A 26531-nucleotide genomic window follows, 5' to 3' on the forward strand; every position below is an offset into this window, starting at 1 on the left:
AATGATCTTATCTTTTAACAGTTTAAAGCAGTGATGATAATTCCCCTTTGTATGTGTGCCCAAACCTTCCAGCTCTACTGTATACTAAATAATCGTAGTACACCATAGTAAACCACATTTCAGCCCCAGATGTGTGTTATCTTATATCCCACCTGGTAAAGCAGTGTGTCCAACATGCTGATGCTGAAAACCCTGCCCGCAGCAAACGGCAGCCGGAACATGAAGGCCAGGTTCGAGCCCTTATCACGCTCTATCTGGAAAACAGATTTTTGATTTTTTTTTGTTTAGCAAACTATTACTCTTTGCTACACTGTTTAAAAAGATGTGAAAATATGGAAACAAAAGGGAAATTTTTCTATAGGCTGTGAAAGCCAAAGATATAATTGTTGGCAAGAGAAAAAGTATAGAAAAACAAAAATGAAGAATGGGGAAACTTGGAAAACTCACACACTTTGGTAAAAGGTTGGGGTGAACACCATGTTTTCAAAAGGAAAAATGTGTTTCATGAGATCACAGCGACCTTGACCTTTGAGCAGCAATATCCAATCATTTTATCCTAAAGTACAAGTCAACATTTGTACCCAACCTGAAGAACTGTCCTCAAGGCTTTCTTAAGATATGGTTTTTACAGGAATGGGACAAAAATAAAAAAAATAACTACTATGTCCCCAAAGCAATTAAGTGTTAAAACATGACTCAACATCACCAGACAAGATACCATCAAAATATTAACTTTTATAATGTGAGAACTTACAGTAATTAAATGTTTCCAACGTCTACTTTTTGGCATAAAATTGGCATAGAAAAAATAAAACATCAAAATACAACTTTTACATTTCAGCATTTGAAATAACCATTTCAAAATTTGAGTCCATACACATGTATTTGGGGACTGTCATAATTTGAAATAGTACTGATGAGGGATTCAGAGGTTTTAAATATTGATTTAGAGTTAGATATGACTCCTTTTGAAAACAAAAAGAAGTATATCGTCCACATTCCTTCCTCTGTTGATTAAGTATTGACTTTAATTTGTCTCTTCTTCTATACAACAACTGCATGAAAGAATAAATAGTATTTGATTAAGAAAATAACAGCAAAACTTCACAGACATTTTTACAATAGATGGAATCCTGTAATAGAACATTTAACTTTAGCAAGATAACAAGTTATATGATATCAGAACAGATAAACACCTTCAGCTTAAACTTTTTCCCTTTCCCTTATTTATTTATTTCTCATAATTTTTCTTGCCAGGGATTGCATTTAAACTCTACGGACATGTCTGCCTGCAACATATAAATAATAACTGTTTGGTGTAACAAAGACAGCAGCTGTACAAAAGTGACTGCACAACTGTGGAAAATATGGTTGAAATTGATGAAAATGATATTCTTGATTATTTGAAGGCTGCAACTTTACTGATTTTAAGCATTACGCTGGATTAGATGATCGTCTTTGAAGATAAATGAAAATGTGACTGTCTCGTCATGGTTCCTTACTGTAGAAGCACTAACCTTCTCCAGTTTGGAGAGAGCGAGTGAGTAACAGTCCTTGGCCCTGAACTGCATGAACCTCATGTTGGACGGGTGTGTGAGCTCAGTGATGATGCTGAGGCTGGGGAACAACCTGAGAGCGGTGGAGGAAAAAGAGATTGGAGTTAGAGGACAGATGAAATGCTTTGTGATGAGAGGTAGACCTGGTGTGGCAGTGATTAATGCTTTTAATTTTAGCTGTTAAATAAATGAGTTGCTCTAGAGCTTTGACTTGTGTGTTTATAAGGTGTTTGTTTACAGAAGAGTGAGGTCCTCCCTCTGTTACCTGAACATAGTCTGGACATTGACAATGGTCTTGGCATCTGCCATGTAGTCCTCCTTAGCACTCATGGTGCTCTCTTTGTCCACAACCACCAAATTGTCAGCATAGATTATACCACACTGCAGCAGATTATCCAGACTGGGCCATTCAGAAAACACAAGGGTTAATAACTTCATGAAAAATCAGGAAACACAATATTACATCAATCTGTTTAGTTTAAAGTAAAAAAAAGAAAATTATTACACACTCCATTATATTCTTATACTATGTTTGCAATGTCCTACATTTCCATATAAATCCAACCTGAAGAAATGTATAGGTCTTATATTGAGACTAAATCTCAATAAATCACCTGTCAGGTGTAACTGCCATGTAGCTGAGTAACTCAAAACACTATTTTCATCCTAATATACACATATGACCTCGTACTTGATAGAAAGACTATGTTCTAATAATGGAAACTTTAAGTTACATTTAAAAAGCACACATGATTACACGACACAGCACTACTAACTGTGAGACACATTTTTTCCATGTATGCAGATACAAATAAAACAAAGTCATAGTCTGGACAAAATCTAAAAATTGCCAACTGAAAAGTAACAATATGGAAATGAATTTGTAATCATGTAATTTCATGGTAATTCTGTCTTAATTCTATAGCAATATCAATCAAAAATGATGTATTGAGGTATTTCATTGATGATAGCTTATATTTATTTTCATTAAAACCCATTACTGGATATTACTTTGCAAATATGATGGTATCACCATAATATTACCTACCTATTATTATGTAAACGATTACACTATTGCATGTAATTGCTCTCAGAGATGACTGATCTAGAAGTATCTAGAGTGATAATAATTGTCAGAATATAAAGGAACTTCACACATATTTTAACCAGGTGCTAAGCGGTCATAACGCCACCCATAAGAATCTGATCTCCTGTACTGAAGCATCCAGAATCGCAATTTGGTTTGGTTGCTTTTGCAAACGGAAGTTTACAAGTGTTGACCTGTAACCAGGCTCCTATTGGACAATAACAGCTGTCAATCACACTGGTGATCACGCATATTATGTGTCATACTTTATCGTCTCTTTTCTTCTAAATGTGAACATAATTTACAAAACAGACATCATGTTCTATTGAGGAAGAAATTAAACTTGCAATTGAGACCAAGTCAAGGAAGAAATAGACTTCCCATTCAAACTTTTTGTGACCTGTGGAGTCGACGTCATATATTTTTAATTCCATATTTGCTTCCTAAAGCAAACTGGATGGCTACATCCACTTTTTATATATGTCTATGATTTTACGTCATATTTCACCGACAGCAGCATCATTTATACTTTTTTTTTTAAATCTTAATGATGAATGAATCATTTATTTCAAATTCAATTGCAGATGATCTGTGCAAACACATACTTATCGATTGTGCCAGCCATGAAGTAAACCATTGGAAAGCAGCAAATGGCCTCTAAGAAGTGGTTGTCTGGCCTGTGGGAAACAGGAAACACAATGAAGGAGCATCTCAGAATAATTATCTCCTAGAAACCACAGTAGAACTTTATGACATCATTGCTGTAATTTCCAGAAAGCTCTCGTGGCTCTCTGCAGAGACTGCGACTGCACTGAGGAGGCTGGAGTTAATGAAAGCCACACTGACTTCGAACAACAACAAGAATACATAACCACGCAAATGAACAGCATCTCAAACAAGCAAATACATTATTTTACATGGACAGAATCTTTGTTTATGAATAATTAAAAAAACAATGTCTTTTTTTCCTCCACATTATCTCAAAAGCCAAGTTATAGCTCCAATTTTCTAGTGGAAGTAATTTTGTTGTTTTACCACTGCAGCTTTTATTCAGTTTTTTTTTAAGCCCACACACAGTGACACAAACAACACACACTTTCTTCTTGTTATTAATAATGTAGGATTATATTTAAGTACTAGAGGTAGGCATGCCACCATTACTGCAGTGCTGTTTCCCTGCAGTGTGAATTCAAGCTCCCCTAAGAATGTAAAGTTTTCTGCTTTAACTTGTCAAACATTATCTGCTCAGTAAAATACATTTTCACCCCTGACAAGTTTTGTTGCCAAGCTTTTAAGTCACAGTCACATCAGTATATTTTACAGTACTATAATTGAAACTTGAGGTATTGAAGCATCCTTTATTGAGTATTTTCTGGTGATTGACATAAAAGTAGTCTAACTAATGGTAATAAAAAGTTACAACTGGCAATCATGATGTAACCGCCTTCAGTAACGGCTGCGACCTGCCATCGCACTAATTGTGGCTCTGTTAAATAGCAGAGCACACACACATTCATGTCGCAGATGACGGTTAGATAATCATTAGTTGTTATAAGCCAACGCACTTAGTAAGCATGTAGCACATTTACATCTTATGTTTAATGTGTCATGTGTATATTACTGCAAGCAGCGGTGACGTAGGTATTACACGGAGGGCTGGGTGATGAAACGATATCCCAGCTTTATCGATACCTATATCAGTACGATGCAGTCTAGTCTAGACTAGTCTGTTTTGCTTCTTTCTTCTTTTATATTAAATCAGCCCACACAGCTAACATGGTCACTACAGTGTGTCTCACTCATATTCTGATCACATGACATGTGCTTTGTGAAGCATTTATGTGATCTACAGTAAGATACATTAGTTGGACCTTATCGGAATAGCCCCCCCGTGACCCTCATGTGGAGGATAAAGTGGTAGAAGCTGAATGAATGAATAGATTTTTTGATTGTTTCACCTCAGATTTGTAAAAGTTTTCCAACCCCTTAGAACCCCTATGTCAAACTTCCTCTGCTCTGAGATGCTGGGGGTGTGAGACACACACTTCCACCTTAGAGGAGACCAAAGCAGCTGAACAACAACGTTCATTAGTGTTTGTACAGAATATTAACGTAAACTCTCCAGTAAGAACTTTTTTTTAGTGACATTTTCACCATTTTGGTTCAAATTGGTTGAGTTTAATGACATCGGTGCTGGCTTTAGCTGCAGTCCTGCTCTCGGTCTTCCTCTAATAACGGTTCCTGCAGCCTCACAGCAGGTGTCTGCTCCTCTTTCTGTTCTTCTTCCTCATTTATTCATCTTTAGGAATTTTAAATAAGAGCTTTTCAGCACAAAGACATCTCAGATAGCTGGCAAACCAAAGGCAGTGGTACAATAGCAGTGGCAGCTGCTCATGGATGAACAGGTAATGAAGTTCACTGAGGGTTTTTATATCATTACAGAGTTTGCAAAGCAGTTATAGCAACTGTGGCTCCAGTACAAACACACTTAAAAATGAGGACTGGACTTCAGAGTTTTTAAGGATAATATATAATATGTGAAGAGGAGAAACTCAGTCTGACATATTCATGATGACTTTCCTAAATCAAATTAAGGGCTGGGTAAAAAAAAAAGCAGTATGTTCACTTTCAGGTGTCCTGAAGTGAACATACTGTATAAATACTGGGTTGGAAGCACAGAGAAACTGAACAGCCTTACGGGTAATCCAGCAGCAGCACTATGGGGTTGAGCTCCTTCCTGGACCGATAGTAAGCGCGCAGCGGAACAATGAAGTTGTAGAGGCCATTTCCTGCCGTCTCTGCAGACACTATAATCAGCTTATTCTTGAAGCCGTATGCCTTGGCGTCCTCAAAGCTGTTATGTGTGCAGCCCTGGATGGAGAAAGAGTCAGATTCAGATTTATTACCGTCATTCAGGAACAAGATTTGTTACCCAGGACAAGAAGCATACAGAGTAAAATCATCAAGACTGAAGTACTAACATGTGAAAGCGCATGATAAAATAGACCTAATGAATAAGTAATTACTGCTTTGTGGTTGGACACCTCCACTAATAAGTTAAGTTGCATTTTGCATCCATGTCTCTCCAGTCACAGATAATATAAGAAGACTCTAAAGGCTTCAATCAAAGGTATTAAGTGTATGTTACTTTATGTATACTTTGGTTCATACTTTGGTTCATCTTAGACGTAATGAGGAGAATAAATTGCCTCCCGGATGGACAGACAGACATTGATCTATTGATTCAAAAGTACATTCATCAGCACAGTTCATTAGCAGAAAAAAACCCACATGTTCTAGCTGTGATTAATGCAACATATATCTACTTTTACCTAATTTGTGAAAGTAATGTAATAATAATGTAAAAATATTAATAAAATACCTTGACTTCATTCAATATATTTACTAACTAATCAGAATATTTATTTGTCTTTGGACGAAACTCAGACGGACACTTATCTCTTAATAATGTAGCAAAAGCATTCTCTATTCTTTGAAATGTCTTCTTAATTTAGAGTTAATTTCCATTTTTTATGGTAAAATAAAATTAAATAAAAATAAAGAATTTAGCAGTGAAATAAAGCAGTAGTCACAGTGGTTTAACTTTGTGTTGTTTCCGTCTGTTGCTGCAGGGGAATTTACCTTGTCGAGGCGAAGGCAGCAGAATGAAGCTTTCTGTGGGAGCAGGTGGCACAGAGTTGGTGAGCTGCCGATGTAGGGCGAGTTCGGGGGGTAACCCTTCACAAAACTGGTGGAACGGAAAACAAGAGAGCGCTCTGAGAAGAGGTACAAATCCATCTTTAAACTACTTTAAAATGAAGCAGTAATATGAACAACTTCACACAGTTTGCTTCTGTTACGTTTTTTACTCACAAATAATCTACAAATTAGAAGAAGTGAGCACAAGTTGTAGAAATACGAAAGAAGTTATGAGCTCCACATGCTATACATTTATTATACAACACTACAGAGCTTGTAAACATGGCTTACATGCAGTTCAAACCATAACTTCACGGAACTACTGTCATGTGACTGCTGGTTATGCAGAAGGGAGTGGCCTCCACTTCACAGTGTTTTGATTTCCTTTGTTTTTAATAATGTAAAGATTTCTATTTTAAAATTTCCATGCTTTTCACATTTATATAAAAACATCGCAAAGAAATGCTCAATCCCTAATCTCATAATATTAAATTACATGACTGACAAAGCACATTGTTTCTGCCTTTCAATTCATAAATAGAGCAGCTGCATGAAAAGAGCTTGTGTTTCTAATGCTGACTGACTCCTTCCTCAAAACTGACTTAATTGACCATTACAATGTTTTTGAAGATTTTAATCATGCCTCATTTTGTTTGTCAAGTTGGTTGTGAGTCCCCTCTTCTCTGATTTGTAAAGTATCAACTGTAATTACCCTCTTCACTTTCACAGTGCCCTCTATAGCTTGCTCATAGAAGAGACTCGAATCAAAGGTGCAACCTGATCACCACATGATGGCACTGTGGGACCTTGAGTTTAAATTCTCAAACACTGTTTGTTTCCGAGAGCCACTGATGTCAGGGTTAAACAGAGAAACGGAGAATCTGAGTACTCAACTCATCTCAATGTTATGAAACCACACACAGTGACAGAAGAGAGGAACAAAGCCCTGAGATTAAGTGATTTGTTGGACTTGCTGAACTATCAGGGCGATTGTCTGTCTGACCAGCTGAAGGATTAGAGACACGAGGTGGGGATTTATATGAGGAAGCGCAGCGTATACGCCTCACTCAAGAGGAAAAGTGCTGACAACCCTGTTGTAACACGCACATTCATCACTGACACTTCTGCACCACACAGCATCACGACAAACAGATTGCACACTTATTCCAAACCCATTCATCTCTCGTCTTCCAATCACTGAGGCGTTAAGAGGGGAAGGTGAGCCGGTGAGATCAATCAAGAATACAGCACAGGTCACTTGTTCTATTAGGACGCTTGACTTTTTTACTGCTGCATCACAAGATATATCGTATACTATAAATTTCTTTAGGTCTAAGCACATTTGGTCTTTCATCATCACCACAGCTACTTACTCTGACCCTACAGAGCCTTCTTCATCCGACTGGTTTGTTTCATCCTCTGATTGGTCGCTGAGGAGGTCACAGGGCAGAATCGCCGACGAATCTGCGATCTCTAGAACCGGCGCGATGCTTGGTCTGCGGCTTCCAGAGCCATTCTCTGTCGGCAAGGTCAGCTTGCTGCTTTCCTCGGGCGGATCGGGGTTCTGCAGATCTATGGCTACAGTGCCTAAAGGTAGCATAACATTAGCATGTGTAAACCCACTAAGCAAAAGCAATTTTACTGCCATTTGGTTTGAGGGCAATAGGGGATTTTTGCACAACACAGTAAACATCACAATTGGATCACAACCATATGATTATGGAAAAACATCTTTTTACCCTATATGGAGGTATATTAGCTCCATGTTTAGCTTGTTCAGCATCTTAGCAAAATACGTTCCTTTCACTTGAGCTCAACTGCTTGACCTTGAGGAGAAAATGTATTGCTTTCTGAATCAAGTGATTTCTCTTCCACCAACGACATGCAAAAAGCATTGTGTAAGTCAATAAATATAATCTTAACCTACATCATATTAGTGCTTTGCAATATGATGTATGATGAAGTACAACACATATATCATGTATTTCAGATACATGATGGGATTGGGATCTTTCATTTAAATGGCAACAGACAACTTTCCTGTCCCTAGTGGTTCAAGGAGGTATTAGTACTGGGTCATATTCTGAAAGAAGCAGCAGTCGCATAGTCCTGCAAGGATGCACACGATCTCCATAAACCTAAAATCCTGCATGTGAATATTCTGATTCTGTAGGCGAGAGACATTTTTTGAACCTTTTGATTTCCATTCCTAGTTTGAGCAATTGAGTTTGCAGCAGGCTTTCAAGCAGTCTGTGTAGAGAGTAAAAGAGGAGGAACACGCTGACAGAAAGCCATTAACTATGAGTTTTTTAATGCATGAGCTGTCACGAGTCTCAAGTGCAACAGCAAACATTTACAAAGGTAAGCGCCAAAATACAGACTAACTCGATGACAGACAATCTAGACTGTGTTTCCGAGATTGGATGCAGGTATTTTTCATTGGAGTGATGTGATGTGATGTGTAATGATAAGCAGAACTTGTCTGTAAAACCAGCCAGCTGCCCTACAACTGTCTACAGCAGAACACCACAAATCACAATGTGACAAATGTTGACAAATCCTGCAGTATTGACACGCAGGCTGGCTGTGTTATTTACTGATCAAGCAGAAAGAAGGCAAGCTGTATACTGTTTTTGAAGTGTATACATTCCCGGAGCTCTCTTCCCCAGGTGACTTTGTGTTCATTGTTTATCTCTGTTCCTATCACTCTCCTTTGTCCCTCTATCATGGGATTCTTTTTCTCTTCGTCTTTTTGAGTTGCTTTTCGTCAATTAGTCTGATCCACCACCTGCCATTTCCTTTATTAGGGATATACACGAGGCACAAGGTGAACACTAGTCTGTTTGTTTCGTTAATGGAATAGGTAACTCAGTTCCTTTGTGTGTAATGTTACCGTAAAATTCCACATTACAGTGACCAAGCGCATTACAGGGTAAAAGCAAGCAACGCATGAGTTATGAAAATAAAAAATAGACCAAATAACACTGAAATCAATATTTCCTTATATTCCTGAGGTTCAGACTGGATGAATGACTGGAAAGATGCAGGCTCCACTTTGCTGCACTATACAATAAATCACTAGAATGGTGCGTTGGCCATCTGGAAAACAAGAATTTTATATTTTATAAGAAATTGGATAATATACGACTGGTGCAGTCATATATTATCCCCTCCCCAGCACAGACATTGTTAATCTTATTTTGCCGTTACACTGTGCAATCAGTTTTAACATCATGATGACAAGTTTACGACAAGTTGTCTATTTCCACTTAAAGAAAATCACAAAAGACTTGAGGGAGGTGGCAAACAATAAGAAAATGTAAGTGTGGTGTACTGTGAGTGGCGTAATATAAATTGAGAACATTTCAGAGCTAGTAAATAAGTTCAAGAGAGTGATGCACCATGCACAAACTTACCATAGGAAGTGGTCTGATCAACTTTCACAGGTCAAAGAAAAAGCACAACACAATATTTTCAGCCAACAAACCAAAGAAGCATGTAAGAAATAAACTCATGCATAGCAAGAGTCCCTGAAAGCATATGACATTGTCAAGGCAGCCGTCAAACTATTTGGAGTAAATAAACAATAAAGCATCCATTTTCTCTTCGGCCAATCAAAACTAAGCCTATTATGGAACTACAAATTGTACCTTCAATTTTCCTCTGTGTTTTTGTTTTTCTTCACTACCTTAAGGTTGTTTTTGTTTTCTTTCACTCTCACCCATGCTGGCGATGATGCTGTGCACAGGCAGCCTGGAGGGGGCGTCGTACAGGCCAGTGACGGACAGACCTTTGCTGTGTTTCTCCTCCTGTTTGAAGATAAAGGCTGAGTTCTCCTCCTTGGTGATGTTGATATAGTAGCAGGTGTCCGGGGGAGCCATGATGTGGCGCGGGCCGGGGTTCAGGAGGATGCTCTTGTTGTCCTCCCTCTTCACACCAATCAAACACACACCGTACCTGTGCAGTTAAGAGGGTATGCAACATTAATCTCAAGACATATTGTACCTGATTACGTATGATAATCTGGTGCCCAGACTGAGCTGGTAAAAGGTTAACTAACTTCTTATGGGCGTGGAAGGAAGCATAGGTGAAGCTTTTTCCATCATACTCCCCAAAAAATTTGCTGTCACACAAGCGGATGTGGTAGACCTCGTTCCCTGAGCAGCGTCCATATATCCTCTGCCACTGCTCTGGTGACAGCTGCCCCTCCCTGGAAGAGAATTATCAGAATAATCATGACATGAATTACATTAAAGCTGCATTTAGCAGGATCAGATAGTCCTGCTGCTTCTTGATATTATTATAGAAAATGTTGTTATTATATAACACATTTTTAATAAAAATGTAATAAAAATGTGTTATTATATAACAAATTTTTGATATTAGGTGATACAGTGGAATTCCACTTGATACCACAAAATTATTGAAGCACCATACCTAGTCAAACGTACTGAGGTTCAACACCCATCCCTATATAAGACACAGGTGATGTCTTCATCTCCGATACACTTTACCTGTATTGACATGACGTGATTTATTGTGTTTACAGCCAATAAGAGTGCCCTCTCCCTGAACTGCCCTGTGATTGAAGTCTCTTCTTATGGTGTCTTTAAGAAACCCCATACATTTCTCCAGTTTTATTTAAACTATGGCAAACAAATTAAAGGGAGTGCAGACCACCTACTTCCTATGTTCATCAGTTTGGTCATACTTTATTTTTCTTTCCCCCTATTACTGTTACATTTCTAGCCCCAAGGTAAGTGTTTTCTTAACGGTGCTCCATCTCTGCAGTGAAGAAAACAGAGAAAGTTAAATCACAATGCTGTTTTTTAAAGCCTTAAAGGGAATGGTGGAATGTTTACTGACTCCACAGTGACAGCAGTATATAGTGGTGTCCAGGTGTGTAAAAAACCTCAGCTGTGGGAGTATCAGTCTTTTTTCTTCTAATTTTAATTATTAAGTGGGAACAAGTCTGCCCCCATGAATAAAAGGATATTAAATTTTGACGGAGCACTCAAAGCCAGGAAAACTCTTTATTTATGGCTTGATAGGGGCTGAGCTCTGGAGGCAGAAATTATATGATTGGCTTGAGTTGAATCAAATCAAAGTGAGTAATGTCAAGGTGAGAGCCACCAGCTCTCTGGTTAATTTTCATAAACATGTCAGGGGAACTTAAGAAAACTCTAGAGTGTCTTCAGGTGAGCTGAGGTGCTGAGGTCTGCTCCTGCAACTCATTTACATAAACTGCCACGCATCTAAAAGAAATGCACCGGGCTTTCAATTGACTCTACTTGTGGCAGGATAGGACTGAGGCTAAGATTAGGGCAAAGAAACGGACTGAGGTTAGGGTTAGGATAATCAGGTTAGACTTAGTGGATATTCACTGTTAGCGTTAACTTTAAAGATTTTTACGATTGGAGATTGCGAAATATAAGAATATATTGCGTTCACTGTCAGAATATGTCAGCGGAGTAGGCGATCTTTAATTTGCAATGACATATATTAAAAAATGTGGGCACGCGTGTCCCAGACAACTTCTCAATAATGTTTTGAGTGGACAGATCAAAAGACACATTCAGGACACATTTAGTGTGCAAATAAAGCAATGCTTAAAATTGGACGGTTTAGGCATCTGGCGCGGTAATAGGTTCATGTTCAAACACCACAATCACCTGCGATTATGTCAAAATTTAGACTATTTTTACAGTACATAAATATATAAATAAATCCTGTTTTCCTCTAACCCACAGGAACAAGATTATTCAATCCACCAATCTTTTTTTTGGTAGTTCTTGATTATAGTGACTTAATTTACAGACATGCTACTGCCACCACTCTTAAGCCATTAGATTATCTGGGATTCATTACTGGTGACAAGTATCATGTATGATAAAGTTACCTGTCCCTTTCTCACAGACAGGTAAAATAATCATTTGTGTCTATTACATCTTGTTTCATAGAAACATAACACAATGACTGGCGAGTCCTTCAGGGACCTCATGCCAGAACTGAATGTAGAAAAACTGCTTTCAGTGTCAGTGCAGCTGTGGACTCTTCAGCTGCGTGACCTAAAACGCCTAATTATCCTGTATCACTAGGATACTTGGATCACAGTTGAGTGGATAATGGTTAAAAAAGACAAGAAAGGAAAAGGATGCACTTACACCACAGTGATCAAATCACTTAGGATGAACATTAATAGATACAACAGACTAATTAATCACCACCTCTATAATAAGATCTTAGAACAGGCAGGGCAATAAGGTTGAACAGGCAAAAAAAATCTGTTTTTTTTTAGCTTTCAATTTCCACATTGGAGCATTGTTTTAATGAGGTATTGGTGAGGGTACATTGCATTTTCGCCATCTGGCCTCTGAATAAAATGAGTGTAAACATGACAGGACCATAACAACTGATACGGTTTACAGGAGATACTCACTGTCCTCTGGAAGTGTGAACCAAGAGAGTGACTAAGGTCGACATGGCTGGACACACACAGTTGAGCGCCAACATGGCATACTTGAACTCTTCTTCACATACTACATGATCTGTTTAAGATAGATTATAATCGGTTAGATTTAAAAATGTGTCACATGTGGAAACAATGACAGCAACAGTTCATGTACTTACCAGCAAACTTAACATGAAATTTATTTTCTGGTTTGAGGATTTGGACGTAGAGAGGACAGTTTGGAGCAAAGTCCTTTGCAGCCCAGGCCCTCAGAATCGTCTGGTGATCCTGCAGAAAAGGAAATTGTTTTATTTTATTCGTGCAGTGGCCCATTTGTAAATGGATCTTTACTTTTATGGACCTTGAATTTTGCCTTAGAGACTCAGTGCACTCTCAATAAAGAATATGGTTGATATTAAATGTATTATGATTGTGATAAATTCCCGTTGATGTGACTCACTGCAGCAGTTCGGTCAACTTCGTTCCTGCTGCTTAAAATAAAGCAGGCCTCAGCATCATCCATCCTGAGGATCGACATAGAGAAGGACAAACAAAGGCACACAGTGAAGGTGATGAGCTAGTAACTGACAGAGAGGCAACTGATCCATGCAGGGCACTCATTTAATGAAAGCAATGTTTTAAAGAAAAGCTAGCCAAGGATGAGTGCCAACGTCTCACGACAATGACTGAAAAGGTCAACAGCCCCATTCTGGCATGAAAACAGTCTGTTCTTGGTCTCATTCTCAGTTAATATATTACAACAAGCTCTAAGAGATCTACAGTGTGATATAATTAAAATAAGAAAAGCAGGGTTGGTGTGTTTAAGAGGCTTCTGTGGCTGAGTGATTTTACTCATTCAGTGTGGGAAACTGCTGTAGTATCTAATTGTCTTATTGTGAAAAACAGCATCTGCCAGTAAACTGTACGACCCCCTGATGTTACCATAAAACCAGTAGTAAAACCAGTGCGATATGTAAAGGTCAGGTATGTTCCACTGTCATCTATCACGATGTGTGTAAATGAAGAGTGACATGCCATTACACTGATGTGTAAGCAGTGGGCAGCAAAATGGTCCAAATGGATCTCTGTCTTTTACTACACTGAGGTGGCTTTGTATTGCCAATGTGCATCGCCTGTTCACACACTTTATATCTCACTCACTCGTTGTCTACAGCTTTATCCTACACTTGAGGGTCGTGGAGGGCTGAAAATTTACTAAATTAAAGTAGGGATCTTTATGGAGATATAGCCACCATCTTGTTTTATGAGGAAACTGTGACTTTAACCTTTGGCCACCTTATTCTAAACAGGTCATCCTTCCACAAGGACCTTTGTGCCAAATGGTATTTCTTCCAGGTGTTCCTGATATTATGTTCCTGAATGGGATAGATGTGATGTAATGTTGATTTTTGTTATCACTTCATCCATGGGTCCTGTTTACAGAAAAGCTGCCTCACATTTCTGCTGCTGGCAAAGCTTTGCCACCACTCTAGAGTGAGGTGTCCTACATTGTGCTCCCAGGATTGGCCAAGCAGCAGGCTCAGCCAAACAGGGAGCACAACATAGGAAACCTCGCACAAGAATAAGCCCAAGCAAGACAGTAAATATCATTCCACACTTTTGAGCCCATAAAACTGAGGTGAAGCCTAAAGTGATGGTGGCAAAGCTTTGCCAGCAGCAGCAGTGTGAGGCAGTGCTGGTGTAGCAACAAATGAGAGGGGGAAGAGTCTGATTTAAATGCTGGCTGTCAGCGGATCATAGCTGCATAGGTGCATTACTACTGTGTCCTGCCAGAACTGAGGCTAGGCTTCATTTATAGGAAGTGAAAAAATGAATCAAGATAATTGATTTATGAAAAGAAAATATAGAGGTACAAGTTTTATGCCTGACAGCAATGATAAGATAAATGTTTAAAATGTCCAACTGACCTTTGTGCCTTGCATTGACACCTGGATATACTACTAATTCAGTCAGAGAAGTCATCAACAATTCTTAAATTTGGCTAAATGAAGGATCCACTGTCAAGGATCAATGTCATGCTTTCACCTACTTGGCCCTCATCAGGTCCTGGTCTTTGAGAGCAGATCCTTGCAGGTAGATCACTCTCTGAGACCACAGAGGGATTTGGAGGATACGGCGAACTTGAATGTCCATCTCTGTTGGACACAGAATCACCACGTAGTAGTCCTGCACGACAGAGACAAAACGGCTATTAAAATCCCCCGAGAACTTTTTGTCAAGTTTGAAGTTTTTTAAGTCTTTTTATATATTAAATATTCCTGGCTGAACATGCAGAACACGGAGTTAGAGTTTGGCACAGACCTGCGCAATTCAAATCAGTGAACCAGCTAAAATAGAAATCTCTTATTGCAGGAGAAAATTTGGCAGCAACAGAAAATACATTATATTATTAAACAGTTAGTTTCTATTGTACCTGTAGTCTAGGATGAGCATAGAACTCGTTGAGGAAATCCATCAGCAGGTCAATCTTCAGTGAGCTGACACACAACACCACGTGCTTCTCTGTCTGTGCCCGGTGCCGGCTGTAGTTCCCTCCTAACTTCTGACTCTCCATCCATAGGTACGCTAGTTCCTCAAACTGACAAAATGACAATGAATATTGATGTGATGTCAAATGCAACACGAATAAGGAAATAAATTATAAAGAGAAAGATGGATTTGCTGTCTGGACACTGATGGGAAAAGCTCTGGAGTGAAAAACTGCTGATGCTGTAAGAACAAAAGCTAATCTCAGTTTCTCTTCCAGTTTGCTCCACAGAGACAAGAGAGTCAACACTTAAGATATTCTGAAGTGATGAACAGATTCATCACAGTCACATGCTGAGTCTATATAGAGATTACGTAGTGCTATGATAACTACCTGCAATGGAAGGACAACTAGAGCAACACAGATGAGAATGACCACCAGCAGCTGCGAGGGCCAAATCTGAGGCGTGACATCCCCATATCCAACAGTGGAGAAGGTGACGATGCAGAAATAGAACGCGTCAAACAAGGACAGGTTCTTCCCAGCTCTCTCTAGGTGCTGGATCCCACAAGCTCTATAGAAAAAAAAAAGAAATACAGTATGTCTCTGACAAGTAAAGACAAACACACACACAGGCACACACAGGAATCTATGTCAGCATTATAATTTTGATCAGTAGATTAGGTATCTAAATTCAATTTGCTAAAGATTAAAGGGCACAGAAGTCAATACAGCGATCCTGGGCAGGGGTAGGTGAGAATATCTGACCAGACACTGGGTGATGGCCAAGGGTGACAAGGCTGATAAGAGTTATAAGAGTTGAACTTAATGAGATGTCAAAAAGGCAAGAAGGATAGACATCATAGCCAAAACCCTTCACAGGGTGTTCCATCAGTTTAACAATGTTTCTTGGTATGATTTATTTTCCTATTCTCTTGCTTATCAACTATATTTTAGAGCCTGTGTCTTTCTGGGTAACACATTGTATTTGGCTGCTTATCACAACTTTTGGCCACAGAATACTTTAAACTATGAAACAATGATGGCCAGAGGCCATTTACATTCATTTACATTCATTTACATTTTCCTTTGAAATATGCTGCAATTTCACTGGGAATTTTTATTTGTTTGTTTTACTTACAACTCCACAGCATGCCACAATTCAGTCTCTAGTTTAATGAATTAATCTGCAGCCAATTGTGTTGGATATTATGATTTAGAGGGGGAAAAAATATATAAGAAAATATAAAAAACAGAATAGGCAGAAAGTTTGGGGACTAGATTTTGCATTGGATGTCATGAAACCAAACATGGTAAAAGAGGCATTTATGTGACTCAAAACTCACCCAGTGAAAACCAGACACATTAATGTACAGATGAGGATGAACACCTGGTTGAACATGGCAGAGTGGGTCCTCTGGATGGCACGATGGAAATCATTCTGGACAGATGCAAAGAGATACATAAAGGCAGGTTTCATCGTCTTCCGTAACACTGATTGGTACAGTACTACCTCTTCTATTTTCTCTAATTCAGGCTCAAAAGCATTTGTGGGAAAAAAGCACAAAAGTCAGTCACTGTCCATATTTTAAGTAAACATTTAGTGCGTAGAATTTAGTGGAATCTCACAACCAAAATGTCTCCAACACAATTGAAGCTATCCCGGTAACAAAAAAGCATCAGGTTCTCTCTTCTTCACACATTTTAGTGCAGTGCTTCTCTATTATTTTCTGTCATGCCCCTCCAGAGGACAGGAATGTTTTCACGCCCCCCCCGAATTGAAATACTATTGAGAACCTGATCATTTTTATTTATTTATCTGTATAAAGCGCTGTATGAGTTGTCCTGCCCTGTCTCTCATGCCCCCCCAGGGGGGCCCGCCCCACTATTTGAGAAGTACTGGTTTAGTGTTACTTCTACAGCATATATTCTTCTTTTACATTAGCTATGTGTTCATCTTGAAATTGAAGAAGCTCACAATTAATTTCCCTGTTGCACCTTGTTAGCAGCAGGCGCCTCTTTAAACCGCCACAGCTCTCTCACCATGTGCTGATCAACCATCTGGCCCAACAAAAGACTTGAGTTGTTTTCCTTTGGCATAGTCTCATCTGAATCAAAGCGAGAGCTTACACTCCACCAGCTGATATGCACTAAATCAGGGGTCTCCGACCTTTAAGAGCTACTTTAACAAAATGAAAATGGCTGAGAGCTACTCATGTTTTTTAACATTTGTAATCCAAGATAGCGCTCCCCAGAATACGACGTCGCGGAGCTCTCCGAGTCAATTTACTACTTTTACTTATTCTACTTCTGACTTTTCTGTGCCGAGACACACTGCATATGGCTTTTATGATCGGGCGACCTTACTACAGCTGAGAGAGAGCAGTCATTTCGGATTAATCCAAATTTTTTATCGAAACTGCAATACAGTCGACTGCAGTGTCAAAATATCACTTCATCTTATTTTATTCTCCAGACTGAAGAGAGAAGCTTTGTTTCTCACAGTTCTGCACAAACATCACACAGTAATCATTTTAAATATGCTTTTTGAATGAGAAAACGATGAATAATGATGTAAAAATTTACCATTCCCTCTGAAATTGTGAATCATATCGCAATTCCTGTCAAAATAATCACAATTAGATATTTATTCAAAATCGTTCTGGGAACTACTGGGAACTTGCAAGCTACTTGTTGGAGACCCCTTCTTTAAATGCATAAATCCCAGGTGACTTTGCGCCTATGGTAATTCTGCATATCTGACATAATTGACCCTTTGTATAGTGTGTTCTTGTGTTGCATTGCAGTGCATTGTCCTGTATTGCTTTGCTTACAGTAGCTTATTTATGTTTTGGCTGACCTGCCTTGATGCAGGGTTCTGCTTTTGTTCAAAATATGCTGCTACTACTAAATGTGATTCATTACTTCAATATACCTTATTAAAAGTCTCCAATGAAGTGAGAGTTTGTACAGTGTGCAGCTCTGCTCTACTAATAACCTCCAGTAACTGCAGCTGGTGGAATAATGCAGATATATTTATGTGACATTTAGTTGTCTATATACTCATTCAGATAAAATACCACATGAAAATGAAAACTGCAACAGCCCAAACAACCTAAGATGGATTTATTTTATTTTATAGTGAAATGTAAAACTACGTCTTTTTCCCTGACACATCTGATCTTAAAACCAGACAACAGTCAGCTCAGTTAACCAGATCTGCTGTTGTTTTCTTTAATAGTCAACTAATTAGCTGAACAGGCTGATTCATCAAAGTAAACAGCATTCTGATAACAACACCAAACAAATGGATGACGCCAATAAAACAAGCTTAAAAGGGACAGCAATAGCCAGTGCACAAATTAGGTGCATTCACCTAAAGACAGCGTCAGCTAACGAGTAGGAAAGAGATTCACCTTCAAAATTGAATTTTGTTCAGATAATTGAATAAACCAATTCAAGCCTTGCAGCCAGTATTAGTCGTGAGCTTCAACATGGCTGACACGAGAGGGATTATCTTCCTTGAAAGCTTGCAGTGCTGAAACCAACCAAGCCTTGTCTATGCTCTTTTTGCAATACCTATACAATTAGTGTAATGCAAATATTAACATCATATATGTAAATGAGCTATTTCACCTTCATCATCCAGAGAAACCAACTTAATGATAATGGATGTCCTGAGATCTAGGCGAAAAATATGGGTCTTTGCAATATCGGAAACATTTAAATCATTACCAAAGACTCACTTTAGTCAGGGGATAGTTAGTAAGTGTAATATACACTATTTTAAGAATAGGTTTCCTGCTTTTTCCTGCATGAGACAACCTTTAGGGACGTATGTGCTACGTATGTGTTGCCGTGTAAATCGCTCATACACTGACCACAGACAAAATCTGTCATTTTTGCTCTTGAGGACACGTAAGCCATTGGTCTACTGCTGCCTCATTTAATAACTGTGTAATTTGTATAAATCTGAATGAAGGATTTTACATAAAGTCAGTATAATACACATTTTACTGATGGAGGCGGTAACAACTATGAAGCAAATATGTTTTTAATATAGTGTATAAATAAGTCGGAGTTAGCCTTTTGTTATGTGGCTATGGCTATAACCCCTTTTGCCTGACAGCATTTGCCTGTTAGAACTAATTATTTAAAAAATAAAAATAACAACTTACTATCATGTTCTCCAGGGCTCCTTTGGCTAGCCAGCAGTTAAGAAATACGGGGACAAATATGTTTCTCCATGGAGGCCAGAAAATCTTGACGAAGATGGGAAGGAAAGAAAGAATATTAGAACATGAAAAACAAATCCGTTAAAAATCCTGATTCACAATAGGATTCTTTTTCCTATAACACAAAAACTGGTCAGTTGATTAAATATAAAATTACTCACAGTGATTATAAATGGCACTGAATTGATCATCTCCAATATGAAGGTTATCTGAAAGATCTGCTCCCAAATGTTTCCCTGAAATATTAAAATTGAAGGGAAAAAACTTAATGAACCAGTGAAAGGGCAGACTGCTGTGTTTGCAGTTATGATGACCAATGGAGGAAGTCAGCTGTGAAGAGAGAACAATACCGCGTAACAACAGTATTGTTCTTATGAACACAAATGGTGAGGTTAAAGGTCAAATGCAACCGAAATGCACTTTCACATGGCGTATCTGGAGCACAGCGCAACACTGACTCCAGATGAAGTTATCTGTTATATTTGGAGAAGGGAGAATTGTTTTCCACCTGTGTATTAGTATATCAATCAGGACAATCCTCTTCACATGCAGGGTCATTATTATTTGTGGAAACGTATTTACAAACAATTATATGATACTTTCTTAAAATGAAGGTGCATTGTTTGCATAGACTGTTTCTGCAGCAAAGTAATGTCCCACTCTAAAATGAGGGCAAGAGACTCTCTAATAGATGCCTTGGCACCAGCACTTGGACTCAACCCCGAAAGCTGCCAGCCCACATGAGAGAACCAAGCAGGAAAAGCACTAGACATTATTCAGACAACGGCAAAACATCAGCTCAGAGTGTGCTGTGTGGACTCGGTTTCTTACCTTGTAGCTCAGATATGTGATAAGCATGGTCTCCAAGAAACTGATTAAGGCCACTGACACCTTAGTAGGAGAAGGAGACAAGGAGATAAATGAGCCAAGCAGTTGTAAATTCCTTTCCTCTGGCTCCTCAGTCTTCACTGACAAACTACTTTGCTTTGCAATTCTTTTATTTAATAGATGGGTGGAAGTGTTTTTGGCTTGAATTCTGCATCCACATTGAGTTCATGCAGGACAAATTAGATTTATGAGCACTTTCACTTGAACACTCTCACCTGTATCGCCCACACAGAAACCCGTCTGTTCACCGAGAAAATCAGGTGCCTGTCAAAAACCCAAGACAAAGTTAATTCCTCACTCCTCAGTGTTTTATTCCATCAAAGACAACACGTTTCGTGTTACAGTTAAATGAATCTGAAACATACCAGTTGATTTGTGTTGAATCTGATAGATTTGTCCCACTGTTGTTGTGACATAATGTGCTGTTAAAAAAAAAAAAGAAAATAGGAAAAATACACAAGGATAAATAAAGTGTAATTGCGAGTGGGAGTGGAAACCTGCCCACTGGGAAACATTTTCATTAGCTGATGTGATGCCATAAAGAACAAACCCCATGCCTCTGAAACCTGTCGGCACTAAGCAAAGTCAAGACCATCTACAACTTTCCCAGTGAGGGTAAAAAAGCTTGTAAAAGTTAGCATTACTGTGTTAATATTTAATCCTTAAAACAATAGCCATGTTTACATAAACACAAATAATTGCAATAAAAGCCTGAGCAGTTTAAAAATGCTTTATGTAATTATGCCTGTTCAAATGCTCTGGTCTGATATGGTTCATTCAGACAGAAATGTAATTCTGTTCGAGAGAGAGGTGGTTTATGCTGATCAGTGTTCATGTAAGCAATTGACCCGCTCACAATGTCTTTGTATGGGTAACCATACGGTAATGAAAAACTGGTTGGGAGCCAACACAGCTTTCTTATTAGAGTCTTTAAAGGAACCACAGATTATAGGGCAGTAAATGAAATGCACTTGGTTTGATGTAAATGTCCCCCTGCCCTCCGCCTCTGTTTATCAAAGAAGGAGCAGTATGGACCGCTAAGTCAGTGGTATCATTACAGAGAACAGGAGAAACAAAAGTATTGTTTGAGGAAGACCGTGTGGGTAGGTCAATAAAAAAAAGAAACTAATAAACAGAAATTAAAAGTCACAGAGAGGAGGGAAAAGAAATCAGCGCAGGAGCAGAGGAGAAATATCTGAGGGCGAGCAGCAAAAACAGTTGTGAAAAACTTCTTGAGAACACAGGCAGAAGTAAAGCTTCATCAACTATTTATGGACAATTGGACAACTGTGCACATGTCAAAATGGTTTATTCTATCATAATCGTATTACTTATTTTTGCATCCAGGTGAACAGGGATGTTGTGACTTCTCATCAGATTGATCTTAATCAGATTGAAAAAAATGTGTACTAGAGGGCACACAACAGAACTCAGACTGTCGACAACGTCTAGGATCACAACAGGAAAAGGGATCGTGTCTCTATCATAGATTGCATGCGAGATCAATTTGTGATGATGAAGACACTGCGTCTTACTGTTCGTGCGAGTCTTGCATCTTGTGCCGGCATCATGTTCATTTCCGAGGTTGTGCACACTGACAAGCCTAACCCACACAAAGGATATGCGAGGCAGCCCTGAGGTGTGTATGCATTTTGAACAGCATGTATAAGTCTGGCCTGAGAGATGCATATACAGTATACTGCTCCCCTGATTTCTTTAATGTTTGCTGGTTTATGCACCTTTTTCATAGAACAATTCTCAGGCAGACAGTAAACCACCTGGTTGGAATTAATCAAATAAATAAGGCCTCAATTATTAGATTACTAACTGACTGCTCAATTATTGCTATTGATTGCTATTAGGCACTTATTTGAGGTCTGGAAAGCACAGATTGATTTTTCAGCATTGTCTGACATTTTACAGAACTTTGATCAATCAAAGTAATGAAAAGATGAACTGATAATGAAGATCATCATTAGTTACAGCTCTCAGAAAGTGGGAAGATGACAGAGAAAAAAAGACTTAGCGGAAGTGGCACATTATGTGACATCAAACAAATCACGTGTCAAAAAGCATCTGTCCAAAACCAGTGGACACATCAGACACATGGACTGGGAGACGAGATGGAGTGTGACACTCACCATGGGCTATTGATTTGCTCGGGGTCGTCCAGAGTGACTCTCACGGTGTAGAGAACACAGGTGAGAATCTTGAGCGAGAAGTTGAACAGACGGATTCTCAGGCCTGTGGAGTGACAAACACGGCAACATTTGACAAAACAGTTTTTAAACGATAACATCTTGAACTGGTGTTTTTGATCTCTGATGTTTTGTTTACAGGCTCACCTTCAAAGCTCCACACATAGTCTGGTAATTGTGTCACATTTCTTTTCTAAATGTCTGCCATCTTAAGTTCAAACCAGAAGTCTACTGCTGCCAACAGATGCCACCTTACTTTTCCTCTTTGGAAACAGATCCAGCCAGAACACTTTAAGTTTAAGTGCCTTTAATGAGAGGCCTACAGTGACAGTGATGTTAAAGTCCTGAAGCGTGACTAATACACATCCATCCTGCTCTGGCACTTTGTCACAACTGATGTCCCTTAATGGGTAGTTCCCAAATCCTCCAAGAATAACGCCAGCACTTTTACTGGCTGAAGGACCACACAGTAAAATAATGATCACCACACAGACATGGCTGATTATTATTGGCTGATAGATACAATCAATCATCTGTAAACTGATAGCCAAGCATGACATGCACCACCAAATACACAAGATGCACGATACTGGACTTGCCGTTATCCGATATGCCGATATAGCAGGAGTGCTTGGGCTGATAAACGATACCGATATACATATACATATATATATATATATATATCTATATCTATAGTTAGTAGATAGTAGATAGTAGATAGTATACATATAATAGAATAGTAATAGATAGTATACATATATACATATGTTTTTCCCTGAGTCAAACTGCAGAGATATGGAGTGAAATTAACATAATATTTTTTCACATTTTTTTTTTTCAATTTTATTGAGCAAAATAATTTAATGTAAAAAAAAAAAATAGTTACAGAGGGCAATAGCGTAGAAGTCAAGGAGCTAGCTGCCTATTTAGCCCACTGTTGTGGTCATTATTCATATCAGCAGATCTTGATGTGTAAAAACATTTTTTAACCAATATCTGCCGATACAGATGTTGTGCCAATAATATTGCACATCCCAAAAATATACAGAATACAAAAACTTGGCTGCAAACAGAGGATGGTGCAAGCCTTCTTATCCATTTCCAATCAGCTTCCTTAACGACATAACCGCTTGTGATGTGACCTCTTCAGACACAGGCTTTTCATCAGACTCTGTTGCTCTATGTCAAAGACTATTCCTTAAAGTGGCAGTGAGAAGCAGAGCCTGTCACATCAACCTACATCAGTGTCAAGGATGGGTTAGCTAAATGTTTTAGCAGAGACGCACAACATGATGCAAACTGGCTTCCAGACACAATGCACCAGACCACCGAGCTGCACCAGAGTCTCCTCATTATCTCATAATGAAAAAAGGACTGCAGCCCTTCCTCCCCTGTCAACAAATGTGACGTACTGTACTCTTTATTCTATGCTGGGCAGTTTGCACACCCAACACACAGCCATTTACAATGAGGCATTTAATATAATAATGGAGAGATAAAAATAAAATATGACATTACCAGGCAAAATTTCCTACATTGTGCTTTTATTTCTTCCATGATCTTAGATTTTGTAGGCAAGAGGACGGCGGCATGATCACCACTTTCAGCTGTACTTACTTGACCTTTGGTTCTTGATGAAAAAAAGCTTCAACCTCTCCTTGAAGGTGTTTTCATTCACGTAGAACTCCACCTGCACCCTGTGGGCAACAGGGACACAAATGTAACTTAAAACATGGATACTGATGTACATCATGAGGGTCCCAGTCAACACATTCCCAACAATTGTTACTGTCAATGCAGAGGGTTTACTGATACTACTGTACATAGAAGTGCCTTTACACAAGTGTTACACCAGTGCCTGTGTAAGAGTTTCTATAGCAACATCAAACATATTTTTTTACAAAGTAATGAAGAAAAAATATTTTTAAACGACGGAATGTGTCCCAAAGGTGTCACAGAAAAAGAAAACGAAGCTTAGTGTCATATTTTACCACCCGGCCACAGATTGAATATAAATAATAGATGTAGTCTTTGTTTCTGTTCGGTTCACACTCCTGTATCCTACTGACAAAATACAGCTGGTAACTTTAACCATGCAATTGCTATAATTGTGTTTGTTGAATGTTTCTAGTGTGCCTTATGGGAATTTAGGTCTGCAAGAGTTTCTGCCAAGTAATCCTGTTACCTTACAGTAAACAGTATAAGCCACATTATGCAAGAGCTTCATTCCTATTGAGCAACATTGGAACTTGTTCAATAATGCAGGAATTACAATTAAATATAGACCTATTTTCTCCATACACAGTGCACTCTCCTCATGGTGTACTTGCAATTATGCATATGCAAATACTGACTGTAAAGACATGACATACTGAGATTAAATTAGGTTACAGCTTCTTAAATGCTCCACTGAGGCGTAATTTCAAACGGATCTATTCATCTATGACACAGACACATGGGAGGAGGAAGAGGAGTGTTTTCAAACATTTCTATTTTAATATTTTATATACTTATTCACTATCTAGCCACACTATATAAAATATAATTTGGTGTAGCAGCATGTGGCACTTGGGTCTTCACAAAACTGTCAATTAACAATTGATAATAGTCTCCAAAACAAAAACACATGTAAAGAGCTTTGATTTATTTCTAGTGATTACACTGTGTGTCAAATCTACAGGTATTAAACTTACATGAACTTAACTTAACCTTGGATCATTCATCACCACAAGTGCAAACGATGATGTAGCTACTAGATTATACAAATAGGTAGTGTAGTAACTGATCTCTGTAATACAGACATGGTCACTAATGAGCATGTAGGGAAGGTAATGGCATCACGGCTCAGGGAGGGAGCCTTGTCTGACAAGATGAATATAGAGCACAAAAAAACACGGGAGAAGAGAGAGCAGAAGGCAATTACAGCGATGAATCCTGAGGGAGGTATGCAGCCTTTGTGGAGATGAAGTGTGTAGGTGGAAGACGGTATGTGTGCACCATCTTCCAGCTATTCTCCCGTTTCTGTCTTTATCCCCCCTGTGACAGCTTCCAAAACAATAAATATTGACTTGTGCGTCAATGTTGTTCCATGTTATGTGTTTCCAGTGCGAGGAATTGAGCACATGTGCACTGTGTTATAGGAAACGACCACCCCACACTCTCCCAATCCCCGTGCCGCCATCCGAATCTAATGCACAGCACCATGAAAACCACATAAAGACAATGTCTCAACTGCGTCATCATCTGTGAAGCAGTAAAGACCGTCCCTACCATGATAGCAAATCAAGTGATCAATAATGCATAGACTCATTCATTGACACAGTTGTAGGAACAGTCAGTGAATGAACCATGTGTGCATGGCAAACATCTGGCAGCATGTTCACCCTTCTCGTAATGATTAAATGTAAAGGCTTTTCCTGCTTGTCTGGATGCAAAACCAGCCACGTGCTGTGCAGTCTGTCAGTAAGAAGTCTGTCTGTTGTTATATTAATATTTTTTTTAAAAGGTGAAAACGTGTTTGCCTTGGTGACAGGAAAAGCGTGTTCATTTAAAAAAGGTAGCAGAAGAAAAAGTCAGCAGCCTGTAAATCACGTTGTTATTTTTCTGTGAAAAACCCTATCCAAATGCAGAGGTGTGGTTCTATTGTTATTACACTGTGCACATTTCACAATCATTTTATTTCAAGTGGTGAGTACAAAACCTCCCAAAAAAGTAATGGTCAGCATTTGACACTCAAAGACCACAGTATGATGCCTAAGTTTTTAATCATCCAGGCAAGGTTTTTTTGTATCCACCTATTGTATTTGTTAGAAAAAAGTGGGTGAGAACATGTGAAAAAATTATATGAGCAGAGTAAAGAACTATGGAGTTAAAACTGATAATAGTTTCTCCACTAGTCTTTTTAAAAATCTGTGGGCGTGTCTAAAAAT

The 26531-nt window shown here is 38.7% G+C and overlaps 1 protein-coding gene across 21 annotated transcripts in view; it reads right to left on the bottom strand.

Annotated features, from left to right (window-relative positions):
* The window catches only part of kcnt1b (potassium sodium-activated channel subfamily T member 1b), an 81229-nt gene that overhangs the window by 12788 nt on the left and 41910 nt on the right, over positions 1 to 26531 (bottom strand). For 17 of the 21 annotated variants that reach the window (XM_058636461.1, XM_058636463.1, XM_058636446.1 and 14 more), the window contains 24 exons: positions 24220 to 24299; positions 22546 to 22648; positions 20770 to 20826; positions 20620 to 20668; positions 20348 to 20407; positions 19678 to 19752; positions 19460 to 19543; positions 16628 to 16722; positions 15675 to 15855; positions 15228 to 15392; positions 14844 to 14980; positions 13254 to 13317; positions 12973 to 13081; positions 12782 to 12890; positions 10403 to 10552; positions 10064 to 10299; positions 9759 to 9779; positions 7716 to 7929; positions 6286 to 6391; positions 5342 to 5514; positions 3249 to 3320; positions 1822 to 1956; positions 1518 to 1629; positions 153 to 254 (listed from right to left, as the gene is read on the bottom strand). In XM_058636461.1, coding sequence (XP_058492444.1) covers positions 153 to 254; positions 1518 to 1629; positions 1822 to 1956; positions 3249 to 3320; positions 5342 to 5514; positions 6286 to 6391; positions 7716 to 7929; positions 9759 to 9779; positions 10064 to 10299; positions 10403 to 10552; positions 12782 to 12890; positions 12973 to 13081; positions 13254 to 13317; positions 14844 to 14980; positions 15228 to 15392; positions 15675 to 15855; positions 16628 to 16722; positions 19460 to 19543; positions 19678 to 19752; positions 20348 to 20407; positions 20620 to 20668; positions 20770 to 20826; positions 22546 to 22648; positions 24220 to 24299 — 2689 coding nt within the window. The remainder of the gene's footprint in view (positions 1 to 152; positions 255 to 1517; positions 1630 to 1821; positions 1957 to 3248; positions 3321 to 5341; positions 5515 to 6285; positions 6392 to 7715; positions 7930 to 9758; positions 9780 to 10063; positions 10300 to 10402; positions 10553 to 12781; positions 12891 to 12972; positions 13082 to 13253; positions 13318 to 14843; positions 14981 to 15227; positions 15393 to 15674; positions 15856 to 16627; positions 16723 to 19459; positions 19544 to 19677; positions 19753 to 20347; positions 20408 to 20619; positions 20669 to 20769; positions 20827 to 22545; positions 22649 to 24219; positions 24300 to 26531) is intronic. The other 4 variants (XM_058636462.1, XM_058636457.1, XM_058636453.1 and 1 more) reach the window with 1 other exon arrangement.

The sequence above is a fragment of the Solea solea genome, chromosome 8, assembly GCF_958295425.1.
Source record: "Solea solea chromosome 8, fSolSol10.1, whole genome shotgun sequence".
Lineage (NCBI taxonomy): Eukaryota > Metazoa > Chordata > Actinopteri > Pleuronectiformes > Soleidae > Solea > Solea solea.